The 14830-nt window shown below is 31.5% G+C and overlaps 2 protein-coding genes across 2 annotated transcripts; one reads left to right on the forward strand and one right to left on the reverse strand.

Annotated features, from left to right (window-relative positions):
- Positions 1-3495: 3495 nt before the first annotated feature.
- On the forward strand, positions 3496-6412 carry LOC105644643 (Tetratricopeptide repeat (TPR)-like superfamily protein). The gene is made up of 2 exons (XM_012230065.4): positions 3496-3859; positions 5048-6412. The coding sequence occupies exons 1-2, from the start codon at positions 3548-3550 to the stop codon at positions 6290-6292; spliced, it is 1557 nt and encodes a 518-aa protein (XP_012085455.1). The 5' UTR covers positions 3496-3547; the 3' UTR covers positions 6293-6412.
- A 3992-nt stretch (positions 6413-10404) lies between these two features.
- LOC105644642 (protein neprosin) lies at positions 10405-14830 on the reverse strand. The gene is made up of 7 exons (XM_089719642.1): positions 13870-14830; positions 13648-13734; positions 13305-13517; positions 12108-12272; positions 11653-11706; positions 11383-11529; positions 10405-11076 (listed from the first exon to the last, which is right to left on the reverse strand). The coding sequence occupies exons 1-7, from the start codon at positions 14236-14238 to the stop codon at positions 10699-10701; spliced, it is 1413 nt and encodes a 470-aa protein (XP_089575768.1). The 5' UTR covers positions 14239-14830; the 3' UTR covers positions 10405-10698.

A 14830-nucleotide genomic window follows, 5' to 3' on the forward strand; every position in this document is an offset into this window, starting at 1 on the left:
ATTCATTTTTCTTGTGCAAGGCCATACATAGACCAAGAAAGGAAAAAACTTTGGTTTGGGTTGGTGACGTGTCTCGGGGATGACCGCTCCTGCAAGCGACGCAGAATCTTCGTAAGACCCCACAAATTATAGGGACCTTAATAATAAAATCCAAAAATTTAGCCTCTGAATTAGTGATAAAAATACAATTAAAATTAAAATTCTATAAGCATTATTCAGTTTGGGCGTTTGTTTCTAAGAGTTGCTGCGCTGGATCAGAGCTGTAACTGCAAGTTTTCCCTACCCAACAATTAACATATAAAACCAACTTCCAACTGTATTATCCTTATCCATTATTATTTGATCCCTACATCTCATCTGTTAACCCACTCGCCCATAACACTGTGGAACCCAATCCCATAATTCCCCATATGCTTTACTTCATTTATTTGTTGACATTCTTTTTAAAATATTTATTTTCATAATAAATAACCCACCTTTCAAATCTTTAGATTTTTGTTAATTTTAATAATTTAGTGTCCAGATTTTTTAAATTGTTGGAGGCTATACTTGAAATCTTTGTTGTTTGGTTATTTTAAATTTTTTTGTTATTTTTATAAACATTTAGAGCAATGTTTGGAACTCCAATCTAACATTTTAAGTTTTTGAATTATTAATTTAAGATACTGAATAAATATAGTTATAATAATATTTTAAATTCATTTGATGATGAATTTAACCTTTTAAGATAATTAATATTTTAATTATTAAACCTAACTATCACAATTTTTATGTATTGGGAAGAGAATTTAAACCTAAAATCATTAGAAATTAAATCTAAAAAATTTTAAAAATTATTATTTTTAGTGTAACGAGACGTGAGATAATTCGAAAAATGAAATTAATATCAATTATCAAGTTCAAGATATTATAATTTTTTTTTTTTTAAATTCAAACGTTAAATTATATATTCCACTATTATATTCTATATAATGGTTAAATTAACGTGCATTAACGGGATGAATGCATTTTATGCGCGGGAAGGGAAACTTGGTGTGAGTGTGTTCCAGTGGATATGGTTAATGAGGCGCACATGCACGTTCTCAATTTCTCATTCCCTGCCTTTAGTTTATGGGTTATAAATACATAGACTGTTAATAAAAATTAAAATATTAATGACTTTTAAAAAAATTAATTCTAGTAATATCATTAATGAAAAAACCAATAAGATCGATCTTTACTTTTCACTGCTTATTTTCCTTTATTCTAATTGATATGAAATGAATGGATATAAGCTCAAACAATGTTTAATTGCCATTTGTTAATTAATCAAAGTCAAGTCTAAGGATTGTATTTACCAAATGCAACAATTTAATTGCTTCGTTGGTATTTACAAAATGAATATTTAGAAATTGACACGGAGAAATTTGTAGGATCTATAAATTAATTAAGTAATTGTCATGATCATTACATACGGACATGTTATAGTAGCTAATAGACGGTGACACGTTGAAAATCTGATTCAAGCGATAGAGATTGGTGGAAGATGCCATGTGCTAAGCTTTCACCGATATATATATATACACAACATACATATCAATATGTGCCCTTATATACATTGTTGCGTTGTCACTTTGAGTAGGTGTGCATGGTTATCCATATTACTCCTATTAAGCATGGGAATTATTTAAGTGGGCTCTATCAAGAAATAGTTAAGACATTTTTTTTTATTTTTTTCCCTTTTTCTCATCTCTCTGAACAAATAAATAAACACGGATCTTAAATTTGGAAGTTTTAATTGTTTGAAATATTATAAGAAATTTCAAACAGAAATATTATAAGAAATTATTTCATTTAACGATATGATTTATATATATATTTTGAATAAAAATTCAATACTAATAAAATTATTTGCAATATTTCATTTTAATAATAAAATAATGTTTACTTAATGTTATTTAATTTAATATTGGATACAGTGGCACATGCTAAAATTTTAGGGAGGATTTCAAAGACTGTATTGTAATTTGTGATATGGAATTTTCACCCCATACATAAATGGGTTGGAATGTATGGACAAGGAAGGACCATGCCTCCATATATATAATTTATGACTTGCACGCAATCATTACAATATTTTGTTCGCATTAATTCATTTTGTGTATAATGTTCAATGCAAATGATTAGTACTATTGGTTTACCTAAAAAATGAATTTTTGTTTTTTATAATTTTATTTTTTAATTTTGTTTACATCATGCAACAAAATAATAGTCCCCTATATACAAAAAAAAAAAAAATAATAGGAGTTCAGAATGAAGTATGGGAATCACCTCAAGTAGCAACATGATTTAATCCATGGCGGCCGTGCCGCACACGGCGGCGTTTATTAACTTATTATTTAAAATTATAAATATGTCAAAAGAATCAACTCCATGAAGCTGGAAACTTCTTATGGAGTCTGAGTTAAATTTCAAAAACAAAATTAGGTCACCATTCGAACTTTTTTCACAAAACAAAACATAAAATTGTACCTAGAATGTGTTAAATGTAAATGTATAATTTAGCGACGTGTTAAAAACGTGTTGAATATGCTGTGGAGGTTCAAACGTCACAATTGTGGGGACCAGATTATTTTAGATTTTTTTCTTTTTTTATATTTACGATTTTGTTGGAATATTGTTATTTGAGGGTGGGTGCGCTCACTGTTTTATTTGGGGCTAGTTGGCCCCTGGCGATTTCTAGAATTTTCTTTTGGGGTGCGTGGAATAAATGTGACTATCCAGATCTCCATGCTAGGCAAGGAATCAATTATTTGTGAAATGGTTACAAGCATGCGTTGAAATTGCAGTTTAATAAAACTAAAACATTTCAGCACACTAAGAAATACTCTAGCTATGAATACATGTTTATAAAATTTGGAAATAGATTCATATTCGAATATCTTCTTTTTAATACTTAATAAATAAATAAATAAAACACTTGTCAAAAGAATTAAAAAATAATTTAAATTAAAATTAACATGTGAGTTAAAATTTAATTCTTTATCCATTTCCTAGTGGTAATTTTACCTTGAGCATTTACCCGTATTTTAATTTCTTACTCGTGCCAGAAAAGTCATATATTTTATTATTTGATTACTCTCTAATTTGATGTACCTTTTGTTTTAATAATTTGAAATTGAAATCATTTATATTTTTAAGTAAATTTTATCAGCAAGATTAATATTCAGATTTGAAATTGTCGTTATTCGGAAAGTCTTAATATTATTCTGAGTCCGAGTGTGGATTAGTTTCATCCTTTGTTCGATTGGGTGCATACAACAAAATTAGAGAGAGAGAGAGAGAGAGAGAGAGATGGTTAGACAAGTGGGCTACATAACGGGTCATAGAACGAACTTGGCCCAACTAAAAAATGAACACGTTCAAGCTCAATGTTTCAGGATATGGGTAGGTCCGACTGGAAGTCGATAACCGATTCGAATGGGCTTTTGGCTGTAGCGGATACCCAAATTCAAGGTCTGGCTCAAATGCTAAACCCTTTGCAGTACTTCCTGTTCCCGAAAATGAAATGACATTAGGGTTTAAACTCTCGAAATTTTCAAATCCAATAGAAATCCCCTTTTCAATTCTGCAATCCAAAATCAAGGTCGAAATGGCAATGCCACAGCTGTTTGGGCGTACGAAGAACGTTACAAAGAGATCGAAGAAGTACTTAGAAGAAGCACTGTACGTTAGGCTTTTCAAAGAAGGGAGCTCTGAGGTTAGCGTTAGACAACAGTTGAATGAGTTTCTCAAGAGCTCCAAGCGCGTCTACAAATGGGAAGTTGGGGATACTATCAAGAAGCTCCGCGATCGCAATCTTTATTATCCTGCTCTCAAGGTTCGTCACTTAAAAATCCCAGCTTTATGTTTCTAATTTTTTCATGCTCTAAAATTGGCTATTTCTATGTTATATCACTCGAGCCGTTTCTTTGTTTTTAGCTTTTCCCAAGCACATTTTTTATTTATATAATGTAATTACACATACTGGGAGTTGAACAAAATTTTGAATGGTTAATTGCCTGAGTCAAAATTTTAGCTAACTATAGCTCAAACCCTTTGATCACTACAACTATGATTTGTTGAATTGCATTTGGTTATGCTGGGATTCAGGGGAATTCTTTTTGAAGGTCTAATTCAATGAAGTGGGTGTTAGTTTTGCATTTATTAGGAATTATTGATACTTTCACCGTATCTGCTTGGATGTAAGCCTAGCACATTTTAATTATAGTAGCACAATAGGCATTGATGAAATCAGCTTTCTGCTTAGAAGTAGAATGGAACCTTTAATACAAGTGTTTTAATCAATCAATTCTCAGATTCTGCAGCTGTTTCTATTACTGAGCTAATAGTCGTTAACATGAGCTAGCAGTAGTAACTTGATCAAAAGGAAATTTCTAATGGTGCTCAATTGTGTGTATAAAATTGGAAGCAGATTATAGATATTCTTCTGACATGATACTTGGTTGATTTAAATCTAAGTCCTAACTAAGTTGCTGACAGAAGACCTAGATATGGTTAGTCTCAAAGTGACATATAGAGCAAAATGGGAAGTGTCATTATGGTACGCTTCCAGTTCTGTTAGTTGGTCACGGAATGGATTTGACTATTAGTTTATTTAAGTTAACTGTTCCAATAAAAAATCATGACTTCCTGTTTTGTATTTTAGAAGAGGGTATTTTGACATGTCGAATTTCATAATGATTATTGTCCACTTTGCATTTGTTTATATATATATCTATTCTACAGCTTGTAGTTAATCTATTACTGGATTTTAAGTATCATTCCCAGAATTCTGACAAAAATTGCTCTCTTAGATGCATACTCTGTTAAAATGTAGAAGAAAACTTGAGGTTCTCAATGACACACCCTCTCTTTCTCTTTGTGTTTTGGTGTATGTGGGGGTGTATGCTTGGTATTTTAATTATTATATTGCATCATCTGTTTCTATGACTTGTAATGCTTTTTTATTTGTTTCTTCTAAGCATACCTTTCAAATTCTAGATCAGTAAACTTTTGCAATTTACAGCTATCAGAAGCTATGTCAAAGAGGGGCATGAATAAGACAGTCAGCGATCAAGCTATTCATCTAGATTTAGTTGCCAAAACTCGAGGAATTCCTGCTGCAGAAAATTATTTCATTGATCTTCCTGAAACATCTAAAAACCATCTAACATATGGAGCCCTTCTCAACTGTTATTGTAAAGAATTGATGACTGAAGAAGCTGAATCTCTTAAAGAAAAGATGAAGGAGCTCAATCTCGGTTTGAGCTCCATGTCCTACAACAGCCTGATGACCCTATACACAAAAATCAGTCAGCCTGAAAGGGTCCCAGCAATCATTCAAGAAATGAAAGCTGACAATATCATGCCAGATTCTTATACATACAATGTTTGGATGAGGGCTCTAGCAGCTGTTAATGATATTTCTGGTGTTGAACGAGTAATTGAGGAGATGAAGAGGGATGGTCGAGTTGCTGCAGATTGGACAACATATAGCAACTTAGCCTCAATTTATGTTGATGCTGGCTTGCTTGACAAGGCAGAGAAGGCACTGAAAGAATTGGAGAAGAGAAATGCACATCGAGATCATTCTGCTTTCCAATTCCTAATTACTTTGTACGGTCGAATAGGGAAGTTGCTTGAGGTTTATCGGATATGGCGTTCTCTGAGACTGGCTTTTCCTAAAACTTCAAACATAAGCTATCTTAATATGATCCAAGTGCTAGTCAACTTGAAGGATTTACCAGGTTCAGAGAAATGTTTCAGAGAATGGGAATCCAGTTGCTCAAATTATGATATAAGGATTGTGAATGTTCTAATTAAAGCTTACGCCAAAGATGGTTTGCTGGAAAGGGCAGAAGAGCTCAAGGAAAGGGCCTGCGGGAGGGGGGCAAAGCCTAATGCTAAAACTTGGGAAATATTTTTGGATTATTATTTAGAGAAAGGGGATGTCAAATTGGCAGTTGATTGTGTAGCCAATGCAATATCCAAGGGTAGAGGGGATGGTCAGAAGTGGGTCCCATCACCTGAGATCGTAATGTCTTTCATGGAGCATTTTGAGCAACAGAAGGATGTTGACAGCGCGGAAGCTTTTATTGAGATTTTGAAGAAGGCTGTGGACAATGTAGGGGCAAATGTGTTCGAGTCGTTGATAAGAACTTATGCAGCTGCTGGAAGGACAAGCAATGTGATGTGTCGACGATTAAAGATGGAGAATGTAGAGGTGAGTGCGCCAAGTCAGAAGTTGCTTGAAGTGATAACTGTGGAGTGAATTTTAACAGCTATTCCAGTTTTGTTGTTAAAATTGCAATTTATGTTAAGCAATTTTACACAGTTTAAACTCTCCATTTGTTTCAATAATGAACTGTGCCATATACTCGGTTATGATGAAGATTCATATAGTGAAATGGTTACCACAGCCTAACCAAAACCAAAATGACCTCAAGTATGTTTTTTTTTTTTTTTTTTTTTCCCTTTTCTGGTTGTGCTTGGGCATTGTAGGCCATCTGGTCTGGATTTTTCTTACAATGTAGCTGGTCGTGGATCAAAGTTTCCTAGTTCCTATCATGCAATCTATGTTCATCTTGGTTCACTTGATGGTTAAGTTCCTTTTTCTTTTCCTTTTTCCAATTATTCTGTCTTAGCTGCGGTCACTATTTAGTAAGCCCAAAAGTTCACAGAATACTGGTAAATACTACAGGAGCGTTTGTCTTCAAATTTCAAACTGTGGTTTACTAATTCCCAACTTTCCATTGTGTTCTTGTTTAATGCATGAACTGTTAATATGAATACAGATATGAGAGTCAAGATGGTACTATGCCTCTGAGAAGGTGTCCTTTGTGGATTATGTTTATGTGTGGTCCATCAAATTCAGCTCCTCCTCCATTTTTGATGATGGAGGAAATTTCACATTTACTCTTTCAATCTAGTACAATAAATGCCAAGCCAAAATGAACTAGTGTGTACTACTTTGGCATTGTTGCGAATTGATATCGGAGTTGGCATTGAGGGAAAGTTATTAGAAATTTAAGCTTAATATCAGAAGGAGCATTTGATGAACACAAATTAATGGGGACATAATGAGGTATTATTTAGAGTTGGGAGGTCTACAAGTGAGGAATGGTTATTTCTGCTGTAATATTTATTGTTTTAGTACCGTTAAAGAAAAATGAAATTAAGAGCTTTTCCATTTAGTTTTCTTTGCTTTACAAACTTTCAGGCATAGTTGCTTAAAGGAATGAAGAGCATTTATTATCTTCTAGCCAAAATATATTCCATCTTGAATGTTCCATGCTCTTTTATGTAGTTAATTATAGTTTTTGTTCTGTGAATTTTTATTTCTGGTAAGGTATTATAGGATTTGGATTTTTTTTTTTTAATTGCATTTTAAGAAGCATTGTATTTTGATTTAGGTGTATGCATCTCTATATTGTGACAGAAATTTCTTCAAACACACATGTTAACGTAAAATTTTGTTAGAATAGTCACGTCTATCAGTCAATTTTGCAAATGATTTTGTTGGCCCTTAAATTTTATTTTTTAACCTTATGGCTCTTGAATTTCACTTTTTCTATACTTTTAACCCCTGGAGCTTTTTCACTTTTTAATTTGAGATGCAAGATATTATTAGCAAATATGAAGTTCAAGGGGTTTATAAGATCATAAAGTGAAATTTAAGAGGTCACCATGTCATTTTCAAAGTTTAGGGATCAACGAATTTTTTTTTTTTTTTTTAAAAAAGTTTTAAGGTTAAATTATGAATTGTGTTGAAGTGTCGATGTCCTGCTGTCTATCCAACCAACAAATTCATCCAATTTTCTCTTCTTTACACTTGGCTTACTGATGCTTGAGGCTATACTTCTTTCGGTAAAACCTTGTGATTGTGTACGCTTAGCCTCTCTATTTGTGGCCTAAACAATCAAATTCAATAGCTTATCCAATTCCATGTGGTTAGCTTGTCATAGATTTCTCTTCAAAAGTCATCCTTTATTCAGACAGCATCTAGAGTTCCTTGAATAATGTGATATCTCATGCCGGATAAATCCTTAACCCTTCACTTATTCAAATGATCAATCACACACATCAAAAGATTAATTGCATAAAATGTTAGAAAAATAGATCATAAATGATTTCATGTGTAGAACCAATTACCTACCTAAGGACCACAAATCAAACCATTTCCAATTTTGAAGTCATGTATTATCAATTGGGCACAAAAGGGTTTTAGGTTAAAATGCTTATTCTTTGTCTTGACAAAACACCTACCTTGCCACCACATGTTTGCCATTGTTGGTCACAGTCAGCTAACATTTTATGATTGTTTGGTTGGTGAATTCAATTAAGAGGCTGCAGAGAGTGGTTGCTTATTCATCCATTTTCAGAATTCACATCTACCATTGAAATCTCTACTTGAATTAGAATCACCAATTACTTTCCTGTTGGTCCATATGTATATTTCTTGAAATCCATTTTTCCTTCACTAATATTGGCTTCTACTCTAAGTATGGTATACAAGATTATTATTTATAAGTTTGGTGCAGAAATATTAATGCTTTCATATATATAAATGTAGGAAGTAGAATCATTCTCTTGACTTCCAAGTCTACTCTTTCTTTGTTATAACTCTTCTTTAAGGCATTTTTTGCAGATTAATTTGTTTTTTTCTTTTGCAAATTAAAATGTGGGCCTGCAATTGATTATTTTCTGCTGTTGTCTGTTGGTATTGTGGAATATAGAGTATGGAGTATATTTACTGTTGAAGCATGGAACTGTATTTTGGGCTCTTGTTACTTTAGGCATCTTTTGATTAATTTTGTTAAATATGCTTACAATAAAAATAATAATAAAAAGACCAAAAAAAGTAACTTTAATATACCTTAATCGATATATTTTTATTAAATAAATTAAGCTGATACGATATTTTATATACTACTACCTCCGTTTCGAAATATTTGTTACATTTGAAAAAATACTTTATTTGAAAATACTTATCACGTTTGTAGTTTCAAGAAATAATAAATTTTTTTTTCATGTTTATCCCTTATATATGATCAATAATTATTACTTCAATCTAATAGTTTTTTTTAGAGAATTAGCGCTAAATTAAGGGTAATATAGTCGATATACTCAATAATTTATTATAATTTAGACAAATTTAATTAAAAAAATATGAAATTAGTATAAAAGAAAATTTTATTTTGCGATGAAATTAAAGGAGTAGAAGAAATTAAGAAAGGTAGAGGAAAGTAGATGTTAGTGCAGTGGAGTTGATTTTTGTGCATTTGGCCTTGAAATGGGAAACATAGAGTATGATGAGTATTGGTTCTAACAAAAAAGCAAATACCCAAAGTGTGACACAAGGCACAATTAAGCTACTTCCACTCCCACATGTGCATGTACATAATTACAGAATCTTAGTTAGTAATTTTTTATTATTAATTAGTGAAAAATCTCATTAATTTTCATGATAATGTTGGTATCTTTTTCGTAGTTGAAGTTTCATAATTAGCATTAAACGAAAACGTAAACTTTAAGAGAAAGAAAGCTGGCATATACTTATGAATTCACACATGCATGCAAAAAATAATGTGTATAATATTATATTTGGCACTGCACTCTTTCATTAAGCTCTGTTAATTGCAATTAGCTAGGCTTTTGCTTCAAGTAAGATCTCTATTATCTACATCTTTTAGTTGTCAAGAACACTAATTACCCATTTGTAATAATGCAGTTGTTATTAGCTATTAGATTTAAAATTAAATTTACTACAATTTAATAATTATATATGTTTAATGGCTGACGAACTCGTTTTTATTTAAGGTCAATTTTATAAACGAATATAACGATTAACAACTCGATATCCAAGAATTAATATAGAAAAAAAAATTAAAATGTTTGTTAATACTCTTAAATTTAATAATTTTTCATATATAAAGTTAAAAATTGAAAATATTTTACAAATGATCACTAGGAAAAGTTTCAACACAGTCCAAGATAATTGAAGCAGCTGTAATAAACCTAGAACTAGCAATTACTATCTTGCACTAATTAAAGTTTCAAGTAATTAATAAGAAAGGGTAATGTTAATTTATGGGACCCAAAGCCATTTATCAAAGGAAGAGTGATGTGCTGGATTATTCAACCAAAATTGATATAGTGGTTAGACATTGGCCATTCTCTGTGGTACACTAATTGAATGCTTTGCATTCATTTTTCCACCTCCTAACGTTTTTTTTAATTTGCACGCGTGTCTTCGTCTTCTAATATTATTTATAACACGGAAAAAAAATCAGCTTTTTTTAATTTGCACACGTGTCTCCATCTTTTAATGTTATTTATAACACGGCAAAAATAAATCAACGATTGCATTTATAACACAAGAAAGAAAAGAAAAATACAAGCCATAGTATATTCACTAGTATTTAATTTCTATTTTCCACATTTACATGAAAGTCCCTAAGGAGGTAATGGTATAATTGATTAATCACCTGTTAGTTGAGAGGTAAAAATTACAAAAAAGGAAAAAAAAAAATTGAATTAAGAAGGTAATAAATAATTATAAAAATAACCCAAACTCACCCAATGATCTTGAGAGAAAAAAAAAACCCATATCACCCCAACAAGAAAATAACCAAAAAAGAAAAAGAAAAAGAAAAATCCAAGCTATATACCATTCCCTTAGGGACATCTCACATTTCTTCCAGGTCCTCCATAGTAAAAATAATTACCCCAAACTCTGTTAATTCCTCCTTGGATATCATAGCAGTTTGGATGATCAGCCAATACTCTTAAATTTGATAAGGGAATTAAATTATTATCCCAATCAACAACTTGTAAATTTCTAAAGTATGAAGCTTTTCCAAAACCCTCTCCTGCAAAATGACCACTTCCCATTTGGGTTGATGTGTGAAATCCTGAGGGCCTTGAATTTACAATTTCTCCACCAAATTGCACCATACTTGCATGATCTCTTAGGTGAGTGAATAAAAATGATGGCCAATACCCAACTAAAACCCCATTTCCAAATTCAAGCCACCAATTTCCATGCTTTGGATCCTACAAAAAAAAAAAAAAAAGTAAAAATACATGAAGATAATTCATAAAAAAATGAAAAAGTATAGAGGGGGGTCAGGACTCAGGAAACAGGAAGCTCTTTTACTTGGAAAAGAAGAGAATCTTACAAAGCAAAAAAGTGGTAGGTAATTATAGATTCCATTTCAAGCTCTTGATGCAGGCAAAAATGGTCCAATTTGGGAATTACATTATTTTTTTTATTGTTTGGTCCCGGAAAATTGTATGTTAAAATTTTACCCTAAAATACAAAAGGAGCATTTCTTTTTTTATAGTAAGAATTTAATGTACCTTCCAAACTAATAAGCTGATATCAAATTGTCCTCCATTATAAGAAGATGTTGGAGAGATGGCAGCTCCAATTGCAATTCTATTGTTGGTTTGGACAAAGCCTGAGCATAGTAAATTGTAGCATCCAGTTGCTTGATAAGCATCAGTCTGTAATAATATTTACAAAAAGAAAAAGAAAGTGCTTATTAGATAGTGGCATAAGATTTTATCTTATGCTTGAAGGTAGGACAAAGGAGAAATAAATATTAATGTATATATATATATACTCACAGTCCAGTAGGTAAAAAACCTGGGATAATTGTCCCCATACAGTTCTGGGCTAACCTGCAAAAATTAAATAAATAAGAACAATTAAATGAGGATTAACATCTCTAGCTACAACACAAAAATATTAATGAAAATGAGAGGTAGTTGAGCTACTAAACTGCTTTAAATGTGAAAAAAAATATTTAATTTGCAGATTTTTTTTCTTTTCATGATATTATTGAGTGTTGAAACTTTGAATAATATAGCTTTAAACTTAAGTTATTTCTTGGATTGATGGTAAGCACTTTCATTTCTCAATCTACAAAATGGCAATGGTCAATTCATTTTTTTTAATAATTCAAGTCAATTAGGAAAATGTCAAAGACAAAATCCTCAATATAAAAATAAAATAAGAAAATGACATTTTATGTGAGAAAATATTTAATGAGGATGAGGATGAGAAAATTAGTGACACAGACCTGCCAACCAGCTTCAATAGTGTTAAGATCATCCCCGAATGAACCTGAAATGACCCACATTTGTGATAAGCTGAATTCATATTGGTTAGCAACTCTTGGTGCCCACACATTTATACTTGCTTTCGCACCATAGTATTGATCTCCACTCACATACCCAACTGCATGCTGGATCCAGTAAAAAATTTTTCAGGATCAATATATAATAAACCATAATAAAGAGAGTTTGTTCGAAATTTTAAGAGGGAACAATTGAAAAAATATATATATGTATAAAAAAAAAAAAGGTGTCAATTGACCCATTTCTATAATGTAGATATACCGCTGCATGCTGTAATCCAACAGTTTTAATAAATACACAACTGAACTTTAGTTTAACTCTTGAAGAAGATATGTCACTATCCTTCACTAACATATTAGTTCATCCTAAGGATTTTTTTTTTGTTTGTTTTTTATTTTTCAACCTTATATTCTTGGTGGTACGATACTATGGATTGTTTTGTTTTATACCCTTCTTTCTCCTTTTTGAAATTAGCTGGAATGTTAGGTTTATATAGCTTTTTTTGGCCACAAAGAATAATAGAAAAGAAAATTTGGAAATAAATACTTAACAAGGAAACTCTGAAAGTCTGCATTATTAACAGTTAGGAATTCTGATATTAAAGAACATTTAGATAGCAAAATTCATTAATTTTCTTGAACAGTAAATGCTAAAAGCTTTCTTGGTCATATTGATTCTCCTTTGCAAAATTAGACTTATACCTGAAAACTAAACTATCTTAAAGACTTAAAGGCTCTATAAGAAACCCAGAAATGTTTGGTTTGGTTTGGTTTGGTCAAAAGAAAAAGAATTTAAGGAGAGAAGCAAGAAAAATATAATAGTAAAAGGAAGCAAAACCATTGAGATCGGGGTTAATAATATCTAAAAGATTATCACCATTCAAAAAAGCAGTTTTTTGTATCATTACTCTTTTAATCTTTCTTTAAATATTTTTTAAAAAAACAATAATTGTCTTCATACAAAAAAAAAAAAAAAAAAAGTGGCATGAAAAAAAAGAGACAATTAACAGGTTTCATTCACCATTTTGTTTGACCACTTTCTTTTCAGTTGTTGAGTTGATTAAGGCTGTGACTCTTCAGAAAAAGAAAAGAAAAGAAAAGAAAAATTTTTGTTGTTGTAATTCTTTTTTGAACACCAACCTCATGTCCATTGCTGTTTGTGTCTCTTCTAACATGTCTTCTTAGTTTCCTTCCAAATCTTCTAATAGAACTAGCTCTTAACATATCTTCTTCCTTTGTTCTTCTTATTGGAATTGTCCCTTCTGGGCATGACCCACCAGCTTGACTCCATAACTGAAAATTCTCACTTACCATGCCTGTTGGATTATGCCCTTTTGGTCTTTCTGGTGCCTCCTGCAATTCATCCAAAATAAATAGATAAAATGAAAGAAAAAAAAAAGATGGAAATCTTTAAATCGGAAATTTTCCTCTGCTTTGAAATATCAAATTTCTTAATAAATAGTATCTTCTAAAATAATATTACCAATGGTTTTTTTCCTTTCAATTGTGGATGATCAAAAGCTGGTTGCTGATGAGACAAAACACAGTCTATAAGATCTCCATCAGGACTCTGCGAGAAGCAAAAAACCTGTTAAAACTCAAAAACAGAGCAAAAGCAAGACAAAAACAGAGGAAATGAAAACAGGACAAAAACAGAGCATTATTAGAGAGAGAATAATAATAATAAAAAAACAAATATAAATGCCTGAATTGTCTTGACAGAAGGCTTGTTAATCTTGTTAAGATGTTCTCTTATAATCTTCAACTTATGTAACTCTTCTTCCGGCCTGAAAGTCTGATTTGTTGCATGGCTATTGCCGGTTGCCGACGAACAAACAGGACAAATTAAAGAAACAACAAGAAGAAAACATACAAAAAGGGAAATGATTGGTGAGATCTCACTGCACCAACTAGAAGCCATGTTTGAGAAATTTCTTGGTGTTGTTTCTTTTGCCAAATCTGTATGTATTTGTTGTTGTCTACATTGGTGTTGTTGTTCTTGTCTTCTTCTATGATCAAAACAATAACACCATTTATTCCTAATTTTTGTATCCACCCAACACATGATAACCATCTAAGAAATCCAACTTATTCAAAACCAACAACTTACAAATTTACAATTCAATCTCTCACCATTTCCAAAGTTCTTGAACCCCAAAAAATAACACATAACTTCTCTTTCTCTTCTTTTTTATCTTTCCCTTTCTATTCTCTTATAGCTTCTAATTCTTCACCTTGGTTTTATGGCTCTGACAGGCTTGAACTTCTATGCACCAGTTGAATAAAAAAAACACCAACACTCACACACACTATTGGGTTTGGTTTTCTTAAAGTTTTGCCCATGTGGGTATGGTGTTATAAATACTGGGTAGTGGTGAAATCATGCTTATTTAATTTATAAATTTTTCTTTAAGAATTGACAATAGAAAATGGGCAGAGAGAGAGAAAGAGAGAGAGAGCATGTAACTATGTATAATTGTGTAGGATATGTTTATATGTTATGTTTCCAGTCTTCTATACAAAGTCTGAAACTTCATCTTTTGTGTGTTAAAATTTAAAAGGGCAAAATGGTACTGAGATTTTTCTGTTATTCTTTACTTTGGTGATGAGGACAGATAGGAATTACACTTGATTCTGGGTTTCCAAAGTTCTTTGCTTTAGAGGCT

Source organism: Jatropha curcas, chromosome 3 (assembly GCF_041381405.1).
Source record: "Jatropha curcas cultivar XTBG-Jc1 chromosome 3, XTBG_Jcur_1.0, whole genome shotgun sequence".
In the NCBI taxonomy this organism is placed as follows: Eukaryota; Viridiplantae; Streptophyta; class Magnoliopsida; order Malpighiales; family Euphorbiaceae; genus Jatropha; species Jatropha curcas.